The sequence below is a fragment of the Anomaloglossus baeobatrachus genome, chromosome 8 (assembly GCF_048569485.1).
Source record: "Anomaloglossus baeobatrachus isolate aAnoBae1 chromosome 8, aAnoBae1.hap1, whole genome shotgun sequence".
NCBI lineage: Eukaryota > Metazoa > Chordata > Amphibia > Anura > Aromobatidae > Anomaloglossus > Anomaloglossus baeobatrachus.
The window spans coordinates 185001051-185025382 of record NC_134360.1 but is presented as its reverse complement, the minus strand read 5'-3'; the positions used below and the strand labels follow the sequence as shown (position 1 = coordinate 185025382).

The window sequence follows — 24332 nt, the reverse complement described above, 5'->3', positions numbered from 1 at the left end:
CCTGCGCTCATTACCATATCATAAAGGATCTTTAGAAATACTTTGTCTAAAGATCCCTTTATCTATGCTACTAGATACAGAGACAGTTAGGCAGGGATTAGCAATATGCACCCAGAACTGCTCGTGGTTCTAGGTGCATGTGCATATTGCACCTTACCGGTTCACTTTCAGGACCTGCATCTATCTCAAGTAAGGGCCCTGACATGAGTAGGTGTAAGAAGAGAGGTCAACAGCATTATCATTCATTAATATGCAAATTAAATGTACGAGACAGCCCTTTAACATTGATTCGGCTTTGCCAGCTATGTTCCAAAAATTGTCGAATTCATACATTTTCCGATTCTCCAAAAATATAAATTGCATACCACATCAGATATACAACATTCTGAATACAGTATCTAACAGATTTTTATTTTTTTCTTAATTCAACAAGAGCCATACAATACATATACTCATAAAAAATGTATCATTCTTTAATTCTTTCATGAAAATGGATGAAGGGGGCAAGAAACAAAAAAAAAACCAAAAAACAACAAAAACAAAGAAAAAAAAAAAAGAATTAAAATCTACTAAAATACTGTTTGAGTCGTTGCCAGTGAACTGGCCGGAGTCTAATTGAGCACCAGTGTAAGAATGGCCGAGTTACACAGCAGCTTGTCAGATACAGCTCCTCAATGTGCTTAAATATTCACAGGTGAAACGTACAGAATCAATAGCAACTAGTTTAGACTGAACACAAAAAAAAAAAAAAAAAAAAAAAAGAAGGAAGGAAAAAAAATTGTCTTTAACACTTGAAGTAAAAGAAAGTAGCAGTTTGGTTCTGTCTGTACAGTGTTTTTTTCCAGACTGTCCAGTGTCCATATTGATAGAGATAGAAGCTTGCGTCCTGCGTTTCTTGGTGCGATGGAGTCACAGACGCCGGCGATCAGCGCACGCTCTTGTTTTCTTAGTGGTGAACGTGTGATCGGGCTCATCCGAGGACAACCTTAGAAGTCGTCAATGAATCGTCTCCAGAGTATCATTTAGTCTGTAGGCCTGAAATTAAAGTCTTATGAACAGAGGTGTAGTCCATTAAACTAACGGCGCGCGGTGTCCTTAGGTTGACTTTGGGTATATTTTTTCATAGAAAAAGTTCTGTGACAGAATGTACAGTTCTCCGTCTTTTTCCCGTACTGCGTGCGCCCTGACAAACTGGAACTGCTCAAGTGCAAACTCGTAAAATTCATTCTCCATTTTCCAGATGTCTGACTGCTGAAGTTTTGCAGTGGTCTCCTTGGAAGGTGCCTTTTTCTCGGTTGTTTTTCTTAGGTGAGATTTTTTACCTTTTGCACATAAATAAAAACAGAAACTTAGAAAATGTTTAAAAAATACTTAATTTATATATAATTCATGTGCAGTGGGAATTACCAGAAGATAAAATTGGAGAATAATTATATTTCCCTTTAATAAGTAGAATTATCACTAGGCTTTTGCTCAGAGCACCATGATGTAGGAGCAGAGACATTGATTACAGTGATGTGTCACTTACTTCAATACAAATCAATGTTTAATCAGCAGCAGATTATCATTACAGGACAACAGCACTCCATGCAGTTCTCTGTCACTATACAATTACACAGAAAGCTGTGGTGTGTGCGGGGTTGTAGACTGCTTGATAACTGTGCTCTTGCAGCAGAAAAAAAATGTGAATCTATCACAATTACTGCACCCAGTAAACTAAGTGACATCACTGGAATCAGGGTCTAAATCTCTGCATCACTCTACTGTCAGATTACATAGCAAAAACCTGCTCTGACAGATTCCCTTTAAAACAAAACAATCACTGATCTCGGGGAGACCAGCCAGAGAAAACACTGCCGGCAGCCAGCAAAGGCGCTCAACATAGTGAAATCCTAAGTGCATTGCCCTCTGGAAATATGCAAATCAAAAAAGTCCATGGAGCCTCTGTTAGGGGTCAACACAGAAACTAGCCAGATATCCCACCGGGAAGGACCTAGCCAAGGAGTGGCTCTTTTTAGGAGACCACCATAACCACCATATTAAGTGGCCCTTTAAGTCAATATCCAGCTCTTGACAAGTTTAAAGATATGACAAGGGAAATACCAAGGCCAGCTATTCATCCACAGACCGCTGTTTCGGGGTATTGCCCCTCATCAGTGTGGAGTAGGATTCTGGCTAGGTGGGAGCAATGCCTAGTAGACCAACAAGACAAAACAATCACTGATCTCGGAGAGACCAGCCAGAGAAAACACTGCCGGCAGCCAACAAGGGCGCTCAATACAGTGAAATCTGAGGTACATTGCCCCTTGGGAAATATGCAAATCAAAAAACTCCGTGATCCGTGGATTCCCTTTAAAGGTTTTTGCTCCCTGCATCTGAGAGCAGCATAATGTAGAGACAGAGATCCTGATTCCAACGATGTGTCACTTACTGAGCTGTTTGCGGTCACTGTGATAAAATCAGTGTTTTCTCAGCTGCAGATCTAGCTGCTATACAGAGCTCATGAATATGCTGGACTACCTGCAGCACGCCAAGTAGTCCTGTAATGATAAAATCACTGATTAATCAGCAGTAGATTATCAAAACTACAATAAGCAGCCAAGTAAGTGATACATCGCTGGAATAAGGGTTTTTATTTCTACACTATGGTGCAAAAACCTGGTGACAAATTCCCTTTAAAGGGGGCATCACCAGGTCCAAAGTGGTCAATTATTGCTCTTTTATCCCCACTGATCCCCTGAATGTTTTTTTTTTTAATGTTTTATTTAAATCTGCAATACTGTACTAGAGATATGGGCCCTCTTATTTCATGTGAATTTTTATCATCTTCAACAAGAGGGCACAGCTAAAAGGATTTTCGGGGATCGTGTCCTTAGGGCACCCTGCATTATTACCCAGTGAGCCACTCCCCCTTAGTAAAGACCATAAAAATTAGCACTTAATAAAAAGTCCTCTATGGCAGGTTTTACAAAAGAAAAAAGTGGAATGCCCAGGTGATCAGCAGGAATAAAATAAGATCAAAATTGGTCACTTTGACCTTTTTTACATGAAATTTCTGATGATCAGAACCCAGGACATTTTAGGAAAAGGTGCACTGTTTGGTTGGGCAAGATTTTCCTTTAGCCAGCTTCAGAGATGATTATTACAGGCATATGTGAAGTTCTGGAGCTGAGGACCCAAACAGACACTTTCAAAGGGAACATGAAGCCACCAATTCAGGTGCTTAGACCTATAGTCAGGCTGGGATTTACATCCGCAAAGCGGGTGCACAAAAGCACCCATAATATGGCCAAGTCCCAGTCTGACCACAGGTGTAAGGACCATAACTGAGGGCATTACAGGGATCCATGAATCTTCAGATTAGGTCCTTCTACCTATGGTCGGTGCTGGAATGTTAATGGATTATGGGCGCCTCACTACGGATGAAAGGCACAGCCGGACCACAAGTCTATGGACCTAAGCTCGGTTATACTTTAGCTTAAGTACCTTTATTACAGGCTGGAACGCGCCAATCTTACACCCAGTAAAGATATTTGAAGCATAACTTAATCAATGGATGCTTGCCACTCAAGTCAAAAGGTAGAAATTAAAAAAAAAGTGAACCATCTAAAAAAAATAAATAAAAAAAACCCCCAAAATATTTATGGACACTTTATAATTGGAAGATTCTTCTTCAAAGGGAACCTGTCACCAGATTTGGGGCCTATAAGCTGTGGCCGCCACCAGTAGGCTCTTATATACAGCATTCTAACATGTTGTATAAAAGAGCCCAGGCCACTGTGTAGAATATTAAAATGACTTTATAATACTTACCTAAAATGGTCGCTGCAGTGGAGTTGGGCCATATGGGTGTCTCCGGTGCTGGCGCCTCCTCTTTCGGCCATCTTCGTCCTCCTTCTGAAGCCTGTGTGCATGACGCGTCTACGTCATACACACTCGCCGGTCCCGTGCAGGCGCACTACAATACTTTGATCTGCCCAACTCAGGGCAGATCAAAGTGCACCTGCGCAAGCACTTAATGCCAGCGAGTGTGGATGATGTAGGACACGTCATGCAGACAGAAGGAGGACAACAAAGATGGGCGAAAGAGGAGGCGCCGACACTGGAGAACGGAGACGCCCATTTGACCCAACTCCACCGCAGCGACTGTTTAGGTGAGTATTATAAAAGTGACTTTTACGTTCTATACAGCAACCTGGGCTCTTATATACAGCATGTTCGAATGCTGTATACAAGAGCCCGATGTTAGTGGCCCCAGCTTATAGGACCCAAAACTGGTGACCGGTTCCCTTTAAAGAGTCAAAAAATTCTACTGACGCTAAAGACAAATCTGAAGAGGTCACTGGTTGGTAATCACTGGAAAGAAGAGGCTGCAGTGTTCAAACTTGCAATGTGCACCTATATTTTCCATTTCAAGATCTTTGAATTTCAAGTCATATAATAAAAAGGCATGGAGAGCCAATAATCGTAAGTGATCTTGGTAGTCGCAAGGTGTCTGACATCTCAGTGACACCCAGAAAGTGTTTAACAGTGAACCTTGCCTTAGACAGCACTACGAGGACATGCAGCGTATCTGATGGGATGGATGTGATTTATGTTTGGGTGGTCTAGTACGGTGTTCCCCAACTCCGGTCCTCAAAATCCACCAACAATGCATGTTTTCAGAATTTCCTTAGCACTGAGGTGTTGGATTCATCAACCGTGCAGGTACTAAATGATCACCTGTGTAATACTAAGGAAATCCTGAAAACATGCAGTGTTGGTAGTTCCTGAGGACTGGAATTGAAGAACACTGGTCTAGCGGATTTCTCTTTGACTGTGATCATCGTTAACGAAGAGTCTCATTACCTGAACGGTATAGCTCTGTGGCACCTCTGAAGAACCGGGGTAATGCAGCTTCCAGCAGCATGATAAAGTCTTCTAGCTCCTCCGTCACCCCCACAAGAAAGTATTCATTAATCAGGTTGTACTTGGCTTGCTCCAGGGCCCATCTGCTCCCCACATTCCTGAAAGGACAGTGTAGTTATAGGCATTTTTTGGCAACTTACACCAGAATGGTCAAGAAAAAAAAAAACCAAGAAAGCTGAAAATAGGGGTAGGTGAAGAGGGGGAAAAGGCAAGTGGGTGACAGGAGCAGGGGGAGAGCGGGATAATAGACCATTTATAGGCTATGTGCACATTGAGTTTTTGGAGCAAAAACTCTTCAAATTCGCCTTAAAATCTCAACATTCTTAAAAAAACTTTGATCTTCTGCTTCGAAAAACCTTGGCAAAAAGACTGCATGTGCACATAGCATGACAGACATTTATCACATAATGCTCAAAAAAAATTGCCCAGGATGAACATCTGATCTTGAGTTTTAACAGGGACATTAATATTGTTGACCCTCGTACAGAAGTATGGAGAAACTCGCAAATTGATTCACAAGACCTAATCTAATAATCTCAGGAGGCAGTTTCTTAAGGCTCTCATCTGGTGGCCATTTTTCTGGCATCTGTGGCTTTTCTTTTGATTAGCTGGCCTGGTGCAATGTTATTGTTGCAGCATGACACACATAGGACTTTGGACCAGGACGACAAATCAAAAGAGCGGCGCATGCTGGAAGGTAGTAGCTGGTTCTCAAGTCGCCCATCCAGCCCACGTAGATAAGTTACCAAGCCACCGAACTGGGTCCTGCCCATCGATTCCCACAGACGCTAGTTCCCACCTCAGGCATCAAACCTGCCTCAGAAAAGACTGGGCCATGTTACAGATACTAGGCCAGAGCCTAGAAAACATGGGATGATCCATCTTCGTGACTGAGTGCTGAGTGCTGGGACGTTCTCCACCCCTGAATAATACATAAAAGCCTCTTATTTCATCATTTACTGAGTGTTCGGCTCCTTCACTTCTAATAATCCTTAGTTTAGAGATATTTTACCAGGACGGAGAAAGTATTTTCATAAAATGTAGAAGTGGAGTCTGAGGGAGCGATTAAAATATTCACATTATCTACTATCCACAAGTCGTTACCATTAGAATAACATTTTTAGAGGCTCCTCGCACCACAATAATGGTTTTATAGCTTCTTCCTCAACAAACAAAAAAGCGCAAGTAGTAAAGCAGCAGCTATGGAGCCATAAAATCTACTCAATCGTCAGCACGCGGCATGAATATGTGGAGAGCACGAGGAGATATTAGTCCAGAAACAACAACAGTGCTTTTAAGGCAGCTGTAATGAATAGGAGTTAATGGACAGAAAAGGGTCAATAAACCAATACAATCTCCATGAGTAGATGGCGTCCAGCCCTCACCCCCAGAAACCGGGGAGTCACCAGAGACCTCCTCATTACGTCTCATTTGTGAGTAAAGTGTTGCTATCTAGCTCATCTAGACCTCCCGGAGTACAGTAAAGCCATCATTATCTCTCCTGCCTTCCTATGATGGGGAGATTCTGTTCCAGTCTACACAGCAAAGCTGGAAAGTGTAAAAAGCTGAAATATCACTCTAATGTAAGACAGCGTAGAGGTGACAGTATTAGTGGTAAATATTTCTGGATATTATTCACATAAATACGCATTAATCTTTCATAAACCTGTCATTTAACATTGACACTTTAAGAAACTGAAAACTTAAAATTTACCAGCGACTGTTTCCTGATGACAAGTGACAATATATGTGATAAACGCCCGCCCCCCCCCCCCCCCCCGTGTGTTATCACAGCGCTATTACAAATAGAAGATAATCTAGATTAACACATCCACTGGGATCTACAGTAGAAATAAAAGTGAGGTCCGTTTGGTGACCAATGACAATTAAAGGCCTCCATAAACATTAATGATCATTTGGCCAACAACAGTCTTACCCAACTTCACCAATAAATAAGAAAGCTCAAAATGTTCTCTAAGGGGGAGCAATGCCAGACAGCCGCTTACCTCAGAGAACTAAGGGGTCGGCCATTGAAATTCAACATTCTGGATGGTTTTCTCCCAGGATATCGTGTGTTAAAAGGAGTGTGGGGGAATCCCCCGTTCACGTTACATGGTCACCTGGTCCTACTGAAATTGGAGGATTTGGTCGACTCATTCAATGTACAGGGATCTTAAAGAGGACCAACTACCAGAATTTTCCTATATAAAGTAAAGCCAGTGCTATACTGGAGCTATCATGCTGATTCTAAACATACCTTTAGTTGTGAGATCGGATGTGTACTTTCTGAAATATAGACAAGTAAAGTTTGTGAAATGCACTGTTATTTGATTGATAGCAGCTACAGAATATCTAATAGGTGGGTCGGGTTTTGCTAGTTACTCCTGCCCCTGTCTGCCTGCCTGTCCTTCCTCCTCCTGTCTCTGTTATTACAGGGGGAAAAGGGAGGAAGGGAGAAGGAATGGAGGGGAGGAAGGACAGGCAGGCAGACAGGGGCGGGAATAATTAGCAAACCCCGACCTACCTATTACATATTCTGTTGCACCTCTCATCAAATAACAGTGCATTTCACAAACTTTACTTCCCTGTATTTCGGAAACTATACATCTGATCTCACAACTAAAGGTCTGTATAGAATCAGCATGATAGAGCTGGTATAGCACTGGCTTTAGTTGATACATGAAAATCCTGATGGTTGGTCCTCTTTAAGGCAACTTTTTTTGTAAAGTGACTATCAACACAGAATGACTATTCAAACCAAGCACAGGCGCTCGGTGCACCATGGTTTGGCTAGAAATTGAAGTGCACATTCTCACCTGGCTGTTTCTCAGCCATCTCCGCACTTTTTCTTTGATTTACAACTCTGGCTTCATCAAACCAAAGAAGAGTGGGATGCATATAGGGTGGAGAGGGGGTGAGGGAAAAAAAAAAGCAAGTGAGAAGGTGCACTTAAATGTTTTGCCCTGCCGTGATGCACAGAGGAGCTTTGCTTTGTTTGAACAGTCATTCTGTGCTGAGAGACTCCCCTTTAATGAAGGGTTTTTTTTGGTTTTGGAAAACTTCAGTTTTCTGGCAGTTGTTAGTTATATATATAAAAAAAATATAAAAGCTTTCCTCACTTATCCAGGGTCCAGCGCTGAGTCTCCATCGCTGCTCCCGACGCCTGATATATAGTCTGCAGCGCCGACGTCACGGTCCCAGCACTGCAGCTACCGTATTTTTTGGACTATAAGACGCACCTGACCATAAGACGCACCCTGGTTTTAGAGGAGGAAAATAGGAAAATAAAATTTTAACCAAAAAATATGGTCATGACACTGTTATGGGGCGAGGATCTGCTGCTGACACTTATGGGAGTAATGTCCCCAAATTCTTTACTAAGGTACCCCATTCTGGTAAGGATCCTCCTGCCTTGTATATGATCCTGCTCATAATATACCCCCCATCCATCCTGCTCATAATATACCCCCCCTCCATCCTGCTCATAATATACCCCCCAGCCATCCTGCTCATAATATACCCCCCATCCATCCTGCTCATAATATACCCCCCATCCATCCTGCTCATAATATACCCCCCATCCATCCTGCTCATAATATACCCCCCATCCATCCTGCTCATAATATACCCCCCCTCCATCCTGCTCATAATATACCCCCCATCCATCCTGCTCATAATATACCCCCCATCCATCCTGCTCATAATATACCCCCCATCCATCCTGCTCATAATATACCCCCCATCCATCCTGCTCATAATATACCCCCCATCCATCCTGCTCATAATATACCCCCCCTCCATCCTGCTCATAATATACCCCCCCTCCATCCTGCTCATAATATACCCCCCATCCATCCTGCTCATAATATACCCCCCATCCATCCTGCTCATAATATACCCCCCCTCCATAATATACCCCCCGGTCAGCTGAGCTGGTGGACACTAGCGGCGCGCACAGCGATGACGTCATCGCTGTGCGCGCCGCTAGTGTCCAGATCACCTGACCGGCACAAACAGGAAGACATCGCGCGATACTGCAGGGGGACGGCTCCACACGCGGTGACGGGTGAGTACACTGATTCACTGCTCCCCGCGCTAATAATGATGCAAGGGGGGCAGTGAATACAGCCGCACATGATCACTCCAGGCTGTAGTTGCCAGGGGTGATCACGTCCGGCTGTTAATTATGCGTGCACCCAGCCGCCCATCACCCCGCCCACCTGTCAGCGACGGTTTCGCTGAGAGATGATGGGCGGGAGGATGGGCGTGCATATGTAATGAGCGGGCCCACGTGGTCACGGCAGGCGCTGCTGCAGCCTGCTCGTGCCCCCAATGGCCCGCTCCACCGCAGCACCCACATTCCCGGCCACAGCCCTATAGTCAGACCATAAGACTCACCCCCCACTTTTCCCCAACATTTGGGGGGTGGAAAGTGCGTCTTATGGTCCGAAAAATACGGTAATAACGGAGCTCAACAGCTCTGCTCGGGTTGCTGACAGGAGCCACTGAGGTCACAGATTTCGGGCCGCATTAACGGAATGTCAACACAGCAGATGACAGCAGGTGGTGGAGACTCAGCACTGGACCCGAGGAGGGTGAGTAAAGCACAGACTTGTTTTGCTATTTTTAAACAAACTGCATATAGAGGACTTGAAAACCCCTTCAAGTCTTAGCGACTGATGAGAAGAAAAAGCTTTGGATGGCCATTTAGTGCACACATTGGGTTGTGGATCTCAGAAACCATGACTTCTAGCAATCAGCAAAATTGTGAATCCATTGTAATAAGCTACCACAGTACAAACAGAAACCGTAGTGGTTATTGGGGACTCGTAGACTAGGCCATAGCACAACTCACCGGCACTAGAGGCCACGTCTGACACTGCAGCCTGGCCATATATAACTAATCAAGTCAGTGCCTTTACTTCATTAGTTCATCCAGCTGATGAGCCCTGGTCAGAGGTGTCAACATTCAGCGAGCTATCCCCAAGACAGGCTAGCCAAGGTTTTTCAGGCTCGGTGGGGTGGGGTGGGGTTGGGGTTGGGGAGTCTATGATTTTCTCTCCTCTCCATGGGATGTTACAATTTTTACCACGTAAAAAAAAACAACTAACTTTTTTCATAAAATGTATAAAAAGTTTTGTCTCTATGGGAGCGATTAAAATATTCTCTATGTCTCTCTACAAGAGGTGAACATTATATACCGTTTTTAGTGGCACCTAGCACCACAAGAGCGGGTTTATAGCTTTTTTTTTCTTCAATAATAGGAGAAGCGCAGGTAGTAAAGTGGCAGCTGTGGAGCTGTAAAATCTATACAACCTTCAGTAATCAGCTTTACGGAGAACAAATAATAAAATACTAGTAATCTTATTTTAAATACAATTATTCTGTCCAAAAACCTCAATCGCTGTGTGAAATCCTTTAACTCGCATTCATTGTGGCTATTTGTCACCAGGTTGTTGCTCTCCCCATCTGACAGTATCATGATGTAGGGACAAAGACCTCGATTCCAGTGATGTGTCACTTACTGAGCGGTTTTGATAAAATTCCTGTTTTCTGTGCTGCACATCTAGCAGTTCTCTGAATGCTGAGCTCTTTATAACCCCAAACACACCACTGATTGGCATTTTTCTGCCTATGCACAATCAGTGGTGGGGGTGGGGTTATAAAGAGCTTATTAACATGGAGGACTACACGTCAACAGGCTTACTAGTCCTCTGATAATCACCCACTGATAAAACTATGACTTTATCAAAACTACACTAAGCAAGGGAAACATCGCTGGAATCAGGGTCTCTGCCCCTATATCATACTGCTCTCAGATGGGGGAGGAAAAATCTAATGATGACAGATTCCCTTTAATGGAAGGCGCTGTATTAGAACTAATGTAGAATAGGAATCATTGATCCCTACAGATCATACACAAAGACCTTTAGGTGGCATAAAAATGGTGACAGATTCCATTTAGCTCCCTAATCTGAGAGCAGCATAATGTAGAGAGAGACACTGATTCCAGCGACGTGTCACTTACTGAGCTGCTTAGTGTAGTTTAGATAAAATCACTGGTTAATCAGCAGTAGATTATCATTACAGGACTACTTGGTGTGCTGCAGGTAGTCCAGCATATTCATGAGTTCTGTATAACCGCTAGATCTGCAGCAGAAAAAAAACAGTGATTTTATCGAAATGACAGCAAACAGCCCAGTAAGTGACACATAGCTGAAATCAGGGTCTCTGTCTCTACATTATGCTGCTCTTGGATGGAGGAGCAAAAACCTGGTGACAGATTGTCTTTAACCCCTTCAGCCCCCAGCCTGTTTTCACATTAAAGACCCGGCCATTTTTTGCAATTTTGACCAGTGTCACTTTGACAGGTTATAACTCTGGAACACTTCAACGGATCCTGGCGATTCTGAGATTGTTTTTTCGTGACATATTGTACTTCATGTCAGTGGTAAATTTAGGCCGATATGTTTTGCGTTTATTTGTGAAAATTTCGGAAATTTAGCGAAAATTTTGCAATTTTCAAAATTTGAAATTTTATGCCCATAAATCTGAGAGATATGTCACACAAAAAAGTTACTAAATAACATTTCCCACATGTCTACTTTACACCAGCACAATTTTTGAAAAAAAAAAAATTTTCCGTTAGGAAGTTAGAAGGGTTCAAAGTTCATCACCAATTTCTCATTTTTCCAACAAAATTTACAAAAAAAAATTGTTTAGGTACCACATCACATTTGGAGTGATTTGAGAAACCTAGGCGACAGAAAATACCCAAAAGTGACCCAATTCTAAAATCTGCACCCCTCACTCTGCTCAAAACCACATCCAAGAAGTTTATTAACCCTTTAGGAGCTTCACAGCAACCAAAGCAATGTAGACGAAAAAATGAAAATTTTACTTTAACACAAAAATGTTACTTTAGCCATAAAAATTAGTATTTTCACAAGGGTATCAGGAAAAATGCATCATAAAATGTATTGTGCATTTTCTCCTGAGTACGCAGATACCCCATATGTGGTGGTAATCAAATGTTTGGGCACACAGCAGGACTCGGAAGGCAAGGAGCGCCATTTGAATTTTTGAGTGCAAAATTAGCTGCACTCATTAGCGGACGCCATGTCGGGTTTGAAGACTCCCCGAGGTGCCTAAACAATGGAGCTCCCCCACAAATGACCCCATTTTGGAAACTAGAGCCCTCAAATATTTTTTCTAGATGTTTGATGTGCACTTTGAACCCCTGGGGGCTTCACAGAAGTTTATAACGTTGAGCCGTGAAAAGAAAAAAAATTTTTTTTACCACAAAACTGTTGCTTCAACCAGGTAGCTTTTTTTATCATAAGGGTATCAGGAAAAAAATGCACCATAAAATTTATGGTGCATTTTCTCCTGAGTACGCAGATACCCCATATGTGGTGGAAATCAAATGTTTGGGCGCACGGCAGGACTCGGAAGGCAAGGAGCGCCATTTCACAGCAAAATTGGTTGGAATTATTAGCGGACGCCATGTTTCATTTGGAGACCCCCCTGAAGTGCCTAAACAATGGAGCTCCCCCACAATTGACCCCATTTTGGAAACTAGACCCCTCATGGAATTTATATAGCTGTTTAGTGAGCACTTTGAACCCCTGGAGGCTTCACAAACGTTTGTAATGTTCAGCCGTGAAAATATTTTATTCTTTTTTTTACCACAAAATTGTTTTTTCAAACAGGTAGCTTTTTTTTCCACAAGGGTATCAGGAAAAAATGCACCATAAAATGTATTGTGCAATTTCTCCTGAGTACGACGATACCTCATATGTGGTGGAAATCAATTGTTTGGGCGTACGGCGGGGCTCAGAAGAGAAGGAGCGCCATTTCACAGTAAAATTGATTGGAATTATTAGCAGACGCCATGTTTCATTTGGAGACCCCCTGAGGTGCCTAAACAATGGAGCTCCCCCACATGTGATCCCATTTTGGAAACTAGACCCCCCCCATACAAAAAAAATTAGTTTGGCGAAATAAAAAATACAGACATCAGTTAAAAAAAAAAAAAAAAAAAAAAAAAAAAAAAGAGCGCCTGCCACTAAGACAAGTGCCAAACGTGAGAGCAATGCACGAGTCTCGCATCGCATCATCCACTGCAGTCTGGAAGCGAGCAACTGCGCTGGATAATGCGATGCGAGAGGGCGGGGCGGCAGATGGGAAAGGGCGCAGCGGATGGATGATGGGAAATGGCGCAGCGGATGGATGGGAAATGGCGCAGTGGATGGAGGAGCGGCAGAGGATGGGAAAGGGCGCAGCGGATGGATGATGGGAAATGGCGCAGCGGATGGATGGGAAATGGCGCAGTGGATGGAGGAGCGGCAGAGGATGGGGGGGTGAGATGGGGATACCTACCTTACAGGATGGATCTAGGCAGCAGGATCACAGCAGACAGAAGAGGCAGCAGATGAAGGAGGCAACAGATCGAGGAGGGTGAGAGGGGGCAGTAGATGGAAAATGGGAGAGAGCAGGCAGCAGATCGGGGAGGGGGGCAGAGTCTGATGGGAGAGAGAGATGGCACATGTAGGGGGAGGGAGGGGGGCTTGCAGCACATGTAGGGGGAGGGAGGGGGGCTTGCAGCACATGTGCTGCAAGCCAGCCACCCTCCCCCCACATGTGCTGCAAGCCAGCCACCCTCCCCCCACATGTGCTGCAAGCCAGCCACCCTCCCCCCACATGTGCTGCAAGCCAGCCACCCTCCCCCCACATGTGCTGCAAGCCAGCCACCCTCCCCACGTGGGGGGAGGGTGGCTGGCTTGCAGCACATGTGGGGGGAGGGTGGCAAGCCAGCCACCCTCCCCCCACATGTGCTGCAAGCCAGCCACCCTCCCCCCACATGTGCTGCAAGCCAGCCACCCTCCCCCCACATGTGCTGCAAGCCAGCCACCCTCCCCACGTGGGGGGAGGGTGGCTGGCTTGCAGCACATGTGGGGGGAGGGTGGCTGGCTTGCACTACATGTGGGGGGAGGGTGGCAAGCCAGCCACCCTCCCCCCACATGTGCTGCAAGCCAGCCACCCTCCCCCCACATGTGCTGCAAGCCAGCCACCCTCCCCCCACATGTGCTGCAAGCCAGCCACCCTCCCCACGTGGGGGGAGGGTGGCTGGCTTGCAGCACATGTGGGGGGAGGGTGGCTGGCTTGCAGCACATGTGGGGGGAGGGTGGCAAGCCAGCCACCCTCCCCCCACATGTGCTGCAAGCCAGCCACCCTCCCCCCACATGTGCTGCAAGCCAGCCACCCTCCCCCCACATGTGTTGCAAGCCAGCCACCCTCCCCCCACGTGGGGGGAGGGTGGCTTGCAGCACATGGAGGGATAGGTGGTGTGGCGATGGAGAAGGGGCAGCCGATGAAGGAGGCGGCGGCGGCGGCCGCCGATCGGGAGCAGCAGCGGCTGAAAAAGGTGGGTGCGACGGCGGCGGGGACAGTGGCGAGCATGGCGGCGGGGACGGCGGTGGATCGGGAGCGGCGGCGGGGACGGCGGTGGATCGGGAGCGGCGGCGGCGGGGACAGCGGTGGAGCGGGAGCATGGCGGCGGGGACGGTGGTGGATCGGGAGCGGCGGCGGAGACAGCGGTGCAGCGGGAGCATGGCGGCGGGGACGGCGGTGCAGCGGGAGCATGGCGGCGGGGACGGCGGTGCAGCGGGAGCATGGCGGCGGGGACGGCGGTGGATCGGGAGCGGCGGCGGAGACAGCGGTGCAGCGGGAGCATGGCGGCGGGGACGGCGGTGGATCGGGAGCGGCGGCGGAGAGAGCGGTGCAGCGGGAGCATGGCGGCGGAGACAGCGGTGCAGCGGGAGCATGGCGGCGGGGACGGCGGTGGATCGGGAGCGGCGGCGGAGACGGCGGTGCAGCGGGAGCATGGCGGCGGGGACGGCGGTGCAGCGGGAGCATGGCGGCGGGGACGGCGGTGCAGCGGGAGCGGCGGCGGAGACAGCGGTGCAGCGGGAGCATGGCGGCGGGGACGGCGGTGGATCGGGAGCGGCGGCGGCGACAGCGGTGCAGCGGGAGCATGGCGGCGGGGACGGCGGTGGATCGGGAGCGGCGGCGGAGATAGCGGTGCAGCGGGAGCATGGCGGCGGGGACAGCGGTGAAGCGGCAGCAGCGGCGGGGCGATCGGAGACAGCGGCAGCAGCGGCGGGGCGATCGGAGACAGCGGCGTGGACAGCGGTGAAGCGGGAGCAGCGGCGGGGCGATCGGAGACAGCGGCGGTGAAGCGGGAGCAGCGGCGGGGCGATCGGAGACAGCGGCGGGGACAGCAGTGAAGCGGGAGCAGCGGCGGGGCGATCGGGGACAGGGGCGGGCGGCGGGGACAACAACTTACCGCTCTCCTCGGCTTCCAGGGACTTTCACAGGTCGCAGATCCACATTGATTGGAGAGAGCGGTCACAAGACCGGTCTCTCCAATCAGAGCTGGGGGCGGGTGAAGCATCGATCACCCAGCTCCAGCCAATGGCCAGTGCTACAGCAGCACTGATCAGGGCTGGATTTCAATGTTCCAGCCATTTTCAATGGCTGGAACATTACAGTGGCTGTAATTGGCTGAGCGGCGTTCGTCAGCCAATCACAGCCTCTGTAGGTTCGGGGAGGAGGCACCACCCCTCCTGAGGTCAGGCAGAGGTCCCCTCCTTCCCGAATCCACCGTTTAAGTAAATAAAATTTCACTCCCCGGGGCTCCGGGACCGCGATTTCGCCAGGACGTACTGAGTACGTCATGGGTCGTTTAGCACCATGTGACCATGACGTACTCAGTACGTCCAAGGTCGTTAAGGGGTTAATGGAAAGCGCTGTATTAGAATTAAAGTAGAATAGGGATCATTGATCCCTACAGAACATACACAAAGACCTTCATAAGAAAAAGGATCAATTCCACTGCAGTAACTAGATGAATGGAGAATGATAATGATGGGGATACTTATCAGAAAGTATACACAGTCCTGCTACATAATGGTCATCGATGATACCTGTGATTAGAAGGAGCAGACTGCTGGATGCTCGGCACGCTGCGTACCACGTATTTGCTGAAAGTCTAATGAGACCTTGATCTTCTCATAAATATTTGATGACATTTTAACACTTTTACTCAATATCCCGCTGTCTGTTTACAGCGAGTTTCAGCTAATTAGTAAATTCCCAGCCTGGAAAAGATAGGACTTGATTTCACGCCGCCTCATGTTGATTACTTGAAGTGTTACATTCAACTCGTGATGTAACGATATATCGATCTGTGCAGAATTACAGGGTCTAAACTGAATTCACGCTCATTTAAAGGGAACCTGTCAGGGGAAATATGCACCCAGGGCCACGAGCAGTTCTGGGTGTATATTACTAATCCCTGCCTAACCGTCCCTGCATATAGTAGCCTAGATAAAGGGATCTTTAGAAAAAGTATTTCTAAAGATCCTTTATGATATGCTAATGAGGCCAGGGACTAGTCGCAAGGGTGTTCGTTCCTGCGCGCATTCCGCCCTCTTAGCATGTTAGTACGCCCACAGGGGTGTGCTAACATGCTATTCATTGCCTAGCATCATCGGCGGTGACGCGCGTACCTGTGTCCGCTGTCACCGCTGATCAGAATTCCCGGCACTTCTGGTCATGCGCAGTAGACCTCTCTGATGCCAGGATGCGAACACCCGGCTTCATACTGTACATGTCCGGAAGTGCCCGGCATTCTGATCAGTGGTGACTACTATCACAGGTACGTGCATCATCGCTGATGATGTTACATTGAATAGCATGTTAGTACATCCCTGTGGGCGTGCTAACATGCTGAGAGGGCAGAATGAACGCAGGAACTTACACCCTTGGGACTAGTCCCTGGCCTCATTAGCATATCATAAAGGATCTTTAGAAATCCTTTTTCTAAAGATCCCTGTATATACTAGCATAGATAAAGAGAAGATTAGGCAGGGAGTAGTAATATGCACAGAACTGCTCTTGGTCCTGGGTGCATATTGTACCTGACAGGTTCCCATTTAAACATTTTTTTTTTTTTTTTTAAAGGTACAGAATGAAAAAAAATTAAAGGGGTGTTCCAAGGAATAGAGTTCGTTTTTTTTTTTAAACCCCTTAGTCTGCTTTAGAATAAAATAAACCCTACTTTCACTCCCCGATTTCCCCCCAGATCTGGTTCCGACAATGCCCAGGTGATCTGTTTCCTAGTCTCCTCTTACAGCAAAGATGGAACTGCAGCTGTATATTGCCCAGGCCAAAAGACTACTACTACTCCAGCAGGATACAGCTAAACCCCCACTAGGTGGAGGAATCACAGGTGCAGGAGGAGCAAATCACAGTTACAAACATGGAGAAGGCGATTGCTGGATGGTAAAACTGCACACTGATGGCTTGCATAGAGCACTGTTCACACTAGCAGACGCACAGTCACAAACCCGCAGCCTATTAGGTGATGCCCATACTATTAGATCAGGCGGGCTGCCAAGCCGTAGCCCCACTGCGCGCTACACAGGGACAGAAACTCTAATAGCAAGGCCTAACAAAAAGTGGCCTGACTGTATCCTGTACAAAAAAAAAAATGAGTTTTTTTTGTTAGCGTTCTGGCCATAAGACGGAAGCCTACAACCCTCGTCACAAGAACCTCATGCTTGTAGGTCCCTACACTATATATAATAGTAGTAGTCTTTTGGCCTGGGCAATATACAGCTGCAGTTCCATCTTTGCTGTAAGTAATTACATTTATTCCTCTTTTTTGCGTTTTTATATTATAGTGTAGGGACCTACAAGCATGAGGTTCCTGTGACGTGGGTTGTAGGCTTCCGTCTTATGACCAGAACGCTAACAAAAAAACTCTTTTTGTACAGGATACAGCCAGGCCCCTTTTTGCTAGTGTGAACAGTGCAAGCCACCAGTGTGCAGTTTTACCATCCAGCAATCGCCTCCTCCATGTTTGGAAGTGAGTGTGATTTGCTCCTCCTGCACCTGTGATGCCTCCACATAGTGGGGGTTTAGCTGCATCCTGCTAGAGTAGTAGTAGTAGTAGTATTTTGGCCTGGGCAATATATAGCTGCAGTTCCATCTTTTCAGTAATTAATGATATTTATTCCTCTTTTTTGCTTTTTTATACTAGTCTCCTCTTAGGCTAAAGGCTGGGATCTCCCGCTCAGCCAATCATCGTCCACATCAGTGACACGCCCCATTAGTGATTGGCTAAGCTGTAATTATTATGTATTTGCCGTGTTATGCTCTTTTAACACATTGTTTTGCCCCTCCCCAGATTGTTTTTACTAGCTGGATTGTACTACATAGTATATCTGATCTTTGGGGTTGCGATATATATGGCGGTCACATTTTGGAGTGTGCAAGAATAAAAATCATTAAAAACAAGTGATCAGAAGATAACTATGAAGAATCTATAACTCAGCTCCCCAAAGCGGAAAGGCAGATCTTTGTGCACAGTGTGAACCCTTTGTTCTTGGGTGGGAATATTTTTTCCTTTAGCTGAAACAAGGCATTAAGTAACCGGCACAGCTGTGTGTGCGCTCCACGGACAATGGAGCTCCAATTACCCGGATAATCTGCCTTATAATTTACCACAACTAGTTTCCAGCATATTTGCATAAAAAAAAACAACTAAAAATGCCTGTGTCTCTTGTAGCCATTATTAATTGAAACAATATTTCAATATTACACAAGTTTTTTTTGTTGCTTAGCAACAAAAGCATTTATAATGCAAAAATCAAGGAAATCCTAAAAACACGAAAGGTTGGGGGAATTCGAGGATTGGAGTCCAGAATCACTATTGTACAATGTCATTGAGGAAAAAAAAAACGGTATATAAAAGATCAAATTATCATCAACAAGGCAATATATGATTTTGTCTACAGAGTCCAAAGAGTAAAAACTGTAAAGGATCCTATATACAGAACTATGTAGGATGTAACTGTACGTCTTATTTCACAACATGTATGGAGTGGGCTCTAGAGCCGAGCCTGGACCATAATGGCTGAATTACACAGGTGGCATCGGTCTGTAACCGCTAGCCCCGATTGCTGTGATGAGACAGCGGCAGTCACATGCACACCCCCTGCTATCATTGATTATTGACAGTGAATTGTCAATCTCTATAGAGAGCCTGGTGTGTGCAGGGACAGCTCCCTGGGCTCAGCTACATGACCAAATCTAAAAATTCTGATTGTGTCAGAACAGCTGCAGCCAGTAATCTAAGTCACACATAGTTGGATTCAGAGTCTCTTTGCTTACAATATGCTGTTTTCAGATGAAGTAGCAAAAACTGATTCTATTTAAGGGCAGGAAGAGAGATTAGTGAGACATGCCCCCCCCCCCCAAAAAAAAACAACAAAAAACCAACCCAAAAGCATATGATGTGTAAATAAATAAATAGAAAGGACACCATCTGCAAGGAGTTTCAATGTTCTCCTGGTGTTTGTGTGGGTTTCCTCCGAGTTCTTCTGTTTCCTCCCACACACCAAAGACACTGAGGGAATTTAGATTGTGAGCCCCACTGGGGACAGTGCAGCTGATGTATGTAAAGCGCTGCGCAATAGGTTGGCGCTATATAAAAGGAAAGATCATTATTAGAAAGAACACTATACAAGTTTGGTATTGCTGTATTGATACCGACCTGGAAAATCAGGTTGCTGGGTTATTTTTCATGAACAATCAATATTATAAATCTAAAACCAATTAAAAGAACACATGATGAAAATGCTCCCCCCCCCCCCCAAACTGCTCATCAATTGTATGGCAAAATTAATGTGGTGATTCAAAACTACAAAATTGAATGTGACAGGAAGGGACTAAGCCGCAGATCAGTGGTTGCTGATGAACCTTCCCACAAGGATCGTTCTCCAGGCGAGGGGCGCCACAGTTACCTCCGGCATTAATGCTTTCTTTGGTTAGGTGCCCCACGGTGCTCTGCCACACGGCTTCCTGGGGTAATGAGTTAATTAAAGCGTTTGTCCAATACTCCGACAACCCTTTCTCAATCACCATGTTTGTCCCCAATAAAAAAAAAACAACACATGCTCACCTCCAGTGCCGGCACTGTTCCAGCACTCGCTCTCCCGGGGCTCACTTGAATTATGTCATACGAGCCCTGCGCCCTATCATCTCTGGCTTCCTTCTCCTCGCCTTCGGCCGTATCAAACCTCAACAGGGAGAGAGAGAGTCGCCGCAGCTCTGACTTCAGATTGATGTTTCATTTGTCTAAAGGCGGGTACAGTGAAGCCGGCACTGATTGTACGCAGGACTTGTGTGATATAATCTCAAGTGAGCCCCGGGAGAGCGAGTGCAGACGCCCCTGGAGCCGTGCAGACGCCCCTGGAGCCGCGCCAACACAGGAGGGGAGTTTAAGTGTTTGTAGGGGCAAATATTCTTAAAGATGTCAATTACACTCACAACCAATTCTCAATCAGCATGAAAGTTCATACCAGTGGCATGGCCAAGCCAGTTTGCAGAGCAGTGCGCTCTCCCAGGATGCCACTGGCTGCAGCACGAGAGAAGCACATGGGGACTGAAACTGGCCGACTATAAAGCAGCGCTTGCTAATGGCACATGTTCCTTACCTAGGTAACCAACCACTCAGATTGCAGGGTGGCTGGTAACCTTGGCAACAAGTGGTAGAAACTAAAATTAAAAATCCCTTTGTTCTTGAGAACAGAGACGATTTTTAATAAGGGGTAAATTGCAAAGTTGTTTGTTGTTACAAGCACTTTGCTGTTTTACCCATTAATGAAGAGGAGACCACTCCTTGAAGGGGACGTTTACGAATTAATCTGTGCTCCATACACCTTAGAAAGGAACACTCAGTGACTACTCTATTTTGCAGATGTTTTAGCCCCAAACCTGGACTACACATCTGCAGCAATTCTGCGCAAGTCTTAACTGCTAGATGCATGAATGACAGGGTTACTGATCTTTTCTTTAATTTTCATAGACTCCATGAATGTCATTTCTTGGAGGCATCTAGAAATAATTATTTTTTCCTTACAGTCAGTCTATGCCCCGTACAGTTTATAAGCGCACCCGACGCACAGCACCGCGCTCATGTGAAGATACGGAGACAATGGCGCGGTTGTGTGAACTATGGTACTTGTGAATTTAATTAAGACAGGCTGAAAAAAGGAGCGTGCCCCGGTATTGTAGGCTGTAACTTCACGCCATCTGTTCTCATTGTCTAGGCTTTGTTAGCGTATAAATGAAAAGAGAAATTAACATGGAAAAAAATGGCATGCAAATAAAATACAGTGAATGAGTCGTTACATCGTATGCAAGAATTTGTACCGGAGATTGTTATGTAGCGGCGGGTGAGAGGCTTCCAAATACCCGACATGCCACGTCATTGGGACACTGAGCCACACAGCCTGGGCCGCACGGCTTCATCATCCCATTACCTTATGTGACCGTTAACAAAAAAATAAAATATATAAATATAATGTGTGCATATGTTATAACACACACACACACAGTAATATATTATATTTATATATATATATATATATATATATATATATATATTTGGTTTTGTGCATATGGATACAAGACAGAAAATGGTTCACTTACATCTGATATCGGACAGACATTCTAAAAAATAAATGCCTAAAAAGAAGACGAGGCACATAAAACAAACAAAACAAAAAAAAAAACAAAAACAAGACCATTTATTCAAAATTCTGGAGCATAAATATACCTCTCCAAGCTCTGTGTGTGTATATCCATTTACCTCTCTTCTCCATCCACCCACCCCGACAACCTATCCCGTCTAGCTTTAGACTCCTGCAGTTTAGAGATCCTTGGTTACAAAAAGTGTCACAAAGGTCCTTAAAGGGAATCTGTCACCAGGTTTTTTTTTTGTACCCCATCTGAGAGAATCATAATGTAGGGGCAGAGACACTGCTTCCAGCAATTTGTCACTTACTGAGCTGTTTGCTGTCATTTTGATACAATCAATGTTTTCTCTGCTGCAGATCTAGCAGTTATACAGAGCTCATGACTATTCTGGACTACCTCGCAACACGCCAAGTAGTCCTCTAATTATAAAATCACCGTTTAATCAGCAGGAGATAATCAAAATTACACTAAGCAGCCAAGTAAGTGACATCACTGGAATCAGGGTCTCTGCCCCTACATCATGCTGCTCTCAGATTAGGTGGCAAAAACTTCATGACAGATTCCTTTTAACAGTATTATAATCTGGATATAAATGCTGGGGCCCCTAGGAGAATTGTGGCCCTGTGAAAGTGCCCAGTTTGCTCTCTGTTGTGAATGTCATCCGAGTGGGTGCTGGTGTGGAGCTCCCTCTGGTGGCCAGGAATGGTAATGAAGCAGAGTCTGAATCTGTGACTCAGACAGGTGTTGGAGTTTATTAAGAATCTAGGAAGTCCTATTGCAGATCAGCCTAGTGTATTTAGAAGAGCATTTTCTGCCTGGCGGTCACCGGTGATAAATGTTTTCCTGCTGCTTTTGAAGATGGCTGGGAGTTTTCCCTTCAGTTTCTCCCATTTCTTCTGTGCCTGAATCTACTCAAAATAAGTTTGCTAGTTTCTGTCCTCAATTGCTAAAATTGCAGTTAAGGGTGTTTCTGCTTATTCCATTCTGTCCTGTGTTTGATTTCCTGTTTGTGAGGATCTGTCTGTCTCTGCTTTTGTGAGCAGAGCTGTTCCTCCAGCAAGAAAGGGAGCTTTCTACCTGTTCATGTTTGGATTATTTGCACTTTAGAATATTATTTGTTCTGTGATTTTGTTTCTTCCCATTATATCTGCAGTTCTTTTTAAAGTGTCTGGCACAAGACTTCCTGATATAGCAGGGGGGAGAACCCAGTGGTCTTCGTATTTTTTTCCTATTAGGAGATTGGTATTTTTTGCAGGGTTTTTTGCTGGCTGCAATCAGTTATCTGTCTTGTTTTGTCGTACCTAGTAAGTCGGGCCTCACCTTAATCTATATTTTCTGTGTATTGTGTTTTCGTAGATCACCGTTGTTGCATGTTGGGGGCTTGCTATTCCTTTGGGGACTGCTCCAAGGAAAGTTAGGATTCCTCCTTTCTATCTTTGAGGTGTAGCAAGTTTCTCTGGCAGTGATGAGGTGTCTAGGTGTGTTAGGAACATCCCACTGCTACTTCTAGTGTTGTCTGATAGAAACTAAGCTGACCACAATCCCCGATCTAACTACTCTTGTGGTTTTGTTTTTTTCTTTATTAATGGATTTTTTGTGATCGTCCACAGTTACCAGATCATAACAGCTCTCCCTAATGCCAGTCCTGCATACCAGCCTATCTCCTGTACGGTTCTTTAAGGGTGCATGCCCACAATCAGTGTTGATAGCGTTTTGGAAGCCGGGTGTTTTCACAGAGTCCAAATTGCTGTGTTGTAAAGTAGAAACACAGTGATTGGAATTTATAGTAATCCCATTCCCACTGTGCTTTTTTCTGCAGTGTAAAAAGACTTGTGGTGTGGCTTTCTGAGCTGCAGCATGTCAATTTATGCTTGTGGAGATGTGAGTGTTCTCACCAGGGAGAGCACAGTGAAAGTCCACAATGCACAGGACCCAGATCGTGGCACAGATGCTGCTTTCCCATGGAGAACACTCGCATGTCGGCAGGGGAGAGGACACGACGTCTAGAACGCAGTGTCATCCGGAACGTGAGAACATACCCTTAAGACTCCTGCAATTAAGACACCTTTGGTTACATGACTGTGAAGTCACCAAAGGTCCATATTATATTATATATATATATATATATATATATATATATATATATATATATATATATCATCTTCGCAATATAAATGTTGTGGATCCTGAGAAACTGCGCGGTTTGACTCCTTCCAACTCAATCCCTGATTGTAACTAGGGCTTATTTTGAAGTAGGGCTTACATTTCAAGCATACTCCAAAAATCCAGTAAAATTATGCTAGGGCTTATTTTCAGGGTAGGTCCTATATATTCAGAATTAAAAACAGGAGTAGAAAGGAGAAATATGACAAAATATATCAAGGACAGACTGTGAAACCAAACGTACCATGCCGGGTTAGTTACATATACATATCTGCAAAGAGTCTTTATCAAAATAAATAGTTTCATGACATTCCAGTCCCACTATAAAATCAGCACTACAACTAATCAGTATATCTCTAGCTCAACATGAGAAAACTTTATAATCTAAGGATACTTAATGGTATGTAACCTATACCAAAAATGGCCAGAACCAATTATCAGAAATTACTAATGTGAGATCAATACAAAGAGAAATATAGAAATAGCTATGTTACGCTCGCCGCCGGGGATAGTACTGCGGCAAGCAAGAGTGGACCCACTGGACCACAGGGAGACCCCGGCCTACCCTAATGTGGGGTAGAGGAACAGGACTGTGGGAGCTGACCCCCGCCGGGACAGGGGCGGACACCGCAGCAGACAGGACAGAGTCT

The 24332-nt window shown here is 45.5% G+C and overlaps 1 protein-coding gene across 1 annotated transcript in view; it reads right to left on the bottom strand.

Moving 5' to 3' along the window:
• Positions 1-390: 390 nt before the first annotated feature.
• HS2ST1 (heparan sulfate 2-O-sulfotransferase 1) overlaps positions 391-24332 on the bottom strand; it is a 219351-nt gene continuing 195409 nt past the window's right edge. Inside the window, exons 6-7 of the mRNA XM_075321015.1 lie at positions 4849-5006; positions 391-1322 (exon numbers count right to left, since the gene is read on the bottom strand). Of these exons, the coding sequence (XP_075177130.1) occupies positions 1096-1322; positions 4849-5006 (385 nt within the window). The 3' untranslated portion in view covers positions 391-1095. The remainder of the gene's footprint in view (positions 1323-4848; positions 5007-24332) is intronic.